The 5,000-nt window shown below is 42.6% G+C and overlaps 2 protein-coding genes across 17 annotated transcripts in view; one reads left to right on the top strand and one right to left on the bottom strand.

Moving 5' to 3' along the window:
• The window catches only part of acaca (acetyl-CoA carboxylase alpha), a 28,863-nt gene extending 28,757 nt beyond the window's left edge, over positions 1-106 (top strand). For all 16 annotated transcript variants that reach the window (XM_047809642.1, XM_047809640.1, XM_047809645.1 and 13 more), the window contains one exon: positions 1-106. This exon is cut by the window's left edge and continues 960 nt beyond it. The gene's annotated coding sequence lies outside the window, so the exon portion shown is untranslated.
• Positions 107-723: 617 nt separating this feature from the next.
• aatf (apoptosis antagonizing transcription factor) overlaps positions 724-5,000 on the bottom strand; it is a 12,334-nt gene continuing 8,057 nt past the window's right edge. Inside the window, exons 10-12 of the mRNA XM_027178755.2 lie at positions 4,681-4,761; positions 4,087-4,158; positions 724-1,087 (exon numbers count right to left, since the gene is read on the bottom strand). Coding sequence (XP_027034556.2) covers positions 1,042-1,087; positions 4,087-4,158; positions 4,681-4,761 — 199 coding nt within the window. The 3' untranslated portion in view covers positions 724-1,041. The remainder of the gene's footprint in view (positions 1,088-4,086; positions 4,159-4,680; positions 4,762-5,000) is intronic.

Here is a 5,000-nt window from a genome sequence, read left to right as displayed (position 1 = left end):
GCACCTTCACCCCTCCCCTCCACCCCTAGACGCTTAGTGTTACACGCACAACACTGTTCTTTTTTAACATGCGTTAATTTATTAACAGAAAACAAAAAACAAACAAACAAAAAAAAATACATTTAAGACGTGTGCTCGAAACCCGAACTATATCTTTAGGACCAAACTGGAGAGAAAAACAGTTGACGTATTACATGTGGATGGAGGGATTCAGGGTGGAAGATTTAGAGGCTCGTTAAAGCCGCTCGGGTTCTGTCTCGGGCCGACGATGCCGACTCTGTGAAAAGTCACTACTTATATTTTTTTGTACAGACCTGGATTAAAGTTGAATCCGTCGTAACGCGAATGTTTATCCGTACAGTATGCTAAACCTGCTGCTGATTCGTGTTCGCGGCTCGACGACAGACCCAGACAGACGATAAGCGTGTTTAAAGTGGCGAATGTGTCACTGGATTTAACTCAATAAAAATCTACTTCATCCACTTACGAGTCTGGTGGTTATTATGAACCGGGTGTGTTTTTGTCTGATTTGAAGAAAGGGTTATGGAAAGAATGAATGAATGAAAAATAAAGAAGAGATAAAGAGAGAGTTTGCCTTGTGAGGGAAAGAAAGAGAAAAGAAAGAACCAAATACGGGGATAAAGATACAAAAAATTGATAGGTGGAGACAATAGAAATAGAAGAAGAGAGAAAAGGGGAAAAGTGAAGAGAAGAAAACAGGAGGGGAATAAAACCTTTTTTTTATTGTTGAACTGAATTCAGATTTTTATTTTTTTTAATAGCATGGGGTCTCTAAATGTACCAAATGTTCTCTCTCTCTATTTATTCTACACAATATGAGAGAGAGAGAGTCACTTTATATCAAACACAGATCAGAAAAAGTCTAATTTCTGTAATTATTTCCAATAAAACAAAAAAGCTTAAAAGAAAATAAAATACAAACAATTGTTTACTGTGGGTCCCAAAATTCACATCAGTCAGATCACTCTGTGTGTGTGTGTGTGTGCGTGTGTGTATGTTCCTGTTCCTCCATCAGCAGCGTCACTGAAGCGTCTGGGATCCAAACAGAGATCGGTACAGCTCGGACCTGAACACAGACAAATCACGAGTTTACAAAAGTGGCTGCAATTTTTTTTAAAAACAAAAGTATATACATTTTTTGTAAGTGTCACCGGTGTGTTTTTCTGATCACAAATCTAATTGTGTTGGGTTTTTTGGTTAAAGAATGCACCACTGTTTGTCTTTTTTTTTTCTTTAAGCAGTTAAAGTCTGGTATCTACAGACCCATATTCTAATCTTGCACATGTCAGCAGTGTTCTGATGGTGCATCATGACCCGCAACCACTAGGTGGCAGTGTAGCGCCGATCACCCTGCAGAAGCCTAACACTTGTCTTTATATCGGTCTGGACCATATGTTTATGTGGACGTTTAAAACCTACAGCCACCATTATAGTCCTGTTTTTTCTGACTTTCTCTCTCACGCACACACACATACATGCGCGCACACACACAGGTGGGAGTTAATGTCCCGAGGGTCCCGGGTCGGGCTGTTTAATCCTCAATCCCTGTTTGGAATGCAGTGGCAGTGGTGAGGATTACGGTGCCCTCTGATTATCATATAATGCATACATTCTTATTCTGACAGGGCCATAGCAAACACACATGCACGCGCACACACACACACGCAACTGAATGAGGATCAAAAACGTAAAGTAATGGATGCCTAAGTAGAAAAATGCATCAGCAGCCACCATTAGATCTAAATGCAGTGCTAATCTTAACCCGATATGGAATACCTACAGTGTGTGTGTGTGTGTGTGTGCGCGCGTGTGCACACACTCCTATACTGCCACATTAACATTCATGGGGCCAGTGGTCCATGACATAGGGGGTGGTGTGTGTCTGTGTGTGTCTGTGTGTGTGTGTGTGTGTGTGGTGTTACACAGCTACTGTTCAGAGCCAATGGGGGAGAGAAAGAAGTCGTGTGTGTGTGTGTGTGTGTGTGTGTGTGTGTGTGTGTCGAAAAGGTCACTTGGAATCCCACTCCTGCAAAGGTCAGTGGTCAGCTCGGCTGATGCCGATGCCATACATCATTATTATTACTGTAGTTCATCGATAGCTATGTAAATGAGAGAGAGCGAGCGAGAGGCCGAGAACAGAAAAGGTCACGCTGTGTTTCTGTTTTTTTTCTTTTCTCCACACAAGTGGTTAAAAAAACAAACACGCGTACGTGACGAACTAAACGTTTTTTTAAACATGATTTAAAAAAAAAAAAAAAAAAACAGATTTCCACTAATGCACTGGCAATGACCTCGTGACAATTCCATGTGTAAATAAATAAATAAACAAACAAACAAATAAATAAAAGATACGCTACTCCATTCTGAATAAACAATAACAAAGTCACATCAAACGTCTGCTTCAATACCTTCCTAAAGATGCTTGTACTGAATCATCCATCACTCCATCAGCACGTCTCTGTATCAAACACCAGGGGAGGGATGAGGCAGAACCCAAATTTCATACCCGATCGTCCCGGAGATAAAGCTTGAACATTCTCAGAGCTTTCTCTCATCTGACATCTCTCTCACTCGGAGGATGAGTGCACTGTGACCGTGACCGCCAGACGGAATCCATCAGTCACCTTGGCCTCTTAGTAAATCCTCTCAGAGCCTCGATCTGTCCTCCAACTCTCTACTCTGCCTTTTTGCCTCTCTCATCTCTCCATCTCCACCTTTCTCTCCGACACCTAGGTTAACCGTATCGTACGGTGGTTTATGGGCCTGTGAAGTTTCTGCATCGGGGGTCATTTTAATGTAGCCGTATTGCACAGACGTGTGCGTCGGGTTAACGTAATGCACGAGTGGATTTTCCGCGGCATCAAGGTGATACCATGTAATAGACAATGCCATGTCCAAGGTGATACCAAGTCAGAGGTAACACTGTAACAGGTAACACCATGTCAAGGGGCAATACAGTTTCAAGAGACAACACTGGGTCACAGGCAACAGACATGGAAACCCTCAAGATCAGGGGTCTTCAATCTTATCTGCAAGGGGCAGCAAGTCTGCAGTCTTTCATTCCAGCCAAACAGGAGACATACATGAGAGATGATTGGAGCCCAAGATAAATGGACTAAACTAGTGCAAGCTGGTGGGACTCCTGACTGGTGGGACTGAAAGCTTCACTGACCAGATGGAGAACCGTGGCTCAAGACGATCAGACCTTGAGAGCAGAAAAGCTGACGAGAGTCTACTCAAGTTAGCCTTATTTATAAAAAAAAAAAAAAAGCTTTTTCAAAACTTGTTTATTAAAATTCTTTTCCATGACAGACTTTTAATTGTTTATTTCATTCTTATTTACTGTCAGAACGTGATGGCAACAAAGGCACAAAAGTTTGAAAATAGGGAAAAAGACTTAAATTGCTTTCTTTGTGTCTCAACAAAAAAAATGTATATATAAATAAATAAATAATTCTGAAAAGTGTGTGTGTGTGTGTTAATGAATGTATATCTACAGAGGGAGGGCGAGGCTGTTTGATTTGCCAGCGCTCTGTTTGAGGGGGGATTAGGGTTAGCTGACAGGCGGGCACTGAAGAAAGACAGAGACAGACAGAGCAGCACCATTAATTAAACACACACACACACACACACACACACACACACACCTCTCCAGCAGGACCCGCAATATATCACTGCAATACAAACTTCAACTGGCAAACACAGTGTGGCTTCAGGAGCCGAATCGGTTTAATAATAAACACGGAGCAGCAGGCGTGTGTGCAGGAATCATTAAGTCACTAATCAATTCATGTGAGTTCAAAACCAGCAGGGACGGAAACTTCTACCCATTAATAGTAATATTAGCAGGTGATACTCGGGTAACACCACTGTGGGTGGATGGAATGGGTGGACTGAAGGGTGGATGGAATGGTAGATGGATTGAAGGGTGGATGGAATGGTAGATGGATTGAAGGGTGGATGTGTATACAGTAATAGAGGAATGGATGGATGGAAGAATGGCTTTATTTAATGGATGGCTGGATGCACGTGTTTGTAAATAATAAATGTAAAGTATTCACTCACCGAGCTTCATCACTCATGGAACTGTGGTCAATAGGAGCCATAAAATTCACCAGCTTACTGTGCACATGGAATCTGCACACACACACACACACACACACACACACACACACACACACACACACACACACACACGCAGTGTTAGATCAAAAGGTATAAGATAATCAGTCAGAAAGAAAGAAAGAAAGAAAGAAAGAAAGAAAGGACAGAAGGACAGACAGACAGGACAGAAAGACAGACAGAAAGGACAGACAGACAGGACAGACAGACAGAAAGAACAGACCGACAGACAGACAGACAGAAAGGACAGACAGACAGAAAGGACAGACAGACAGACAGACAGAAAGGACAGACAGACAGACAGAAAGGACAGACAGACAGACAGAAAGGACAGACAGACAGAAAGGACAGACAGACAGAAAGGACAGACAGACAGAAAGGACAGACAGAACAGACAGACAGACAGACAGACAGACAGACAGAAAGGACAGACAGACAGACAAAGAGCACTTAATGAACAGATTGCATTGGATTACATGGTGTGAGATAAAATGCTCGTCCTCGTATGTAATAAACAAACAGTAAAGAAATCTGTACCTGACTTTCCTGCCTTTACTCGCCTTCGTGTCCACTTTCTTCTTAATCTTACTGCGGAGCTTCTGGATAGCCAGCCACTGCCTGTGGGGGGACACAATCAGGGTGGGGCATTAAGAGGTGACTCCACACACACACACACACACACACACACACACACACACACACACACACACACACACACAAATACATTTATCCACACACACACACACAAATACATTTATCCACACACACGCACGCGCACGCACGCACACACACATACATTTATCCACACATACACACACACACACACTATTACACACACACTATTACACACACACACA

The sequence above is a fragment of the Tachysurus fulvidraco genome, chromosome 26 (assembly GCF_022655615.1).
Source record: "Tachysurus fulvidraco isolate hzauxx_2018 chromosome 26, HZAU_PFXX_2.0, whole genome shotgun sequence".
Classification (NCBI taxonomy): Eukaryota; Metazoa; Chordata; class Actinopteri; order Siluriformes; family Bagridae; genus Tachysurus; species Tachysurus fulvidraco.
Note: the sequence above shows the minus strand (reverse complement) of the source record. Positions and strands in the feature narration are given on the sequence as shown.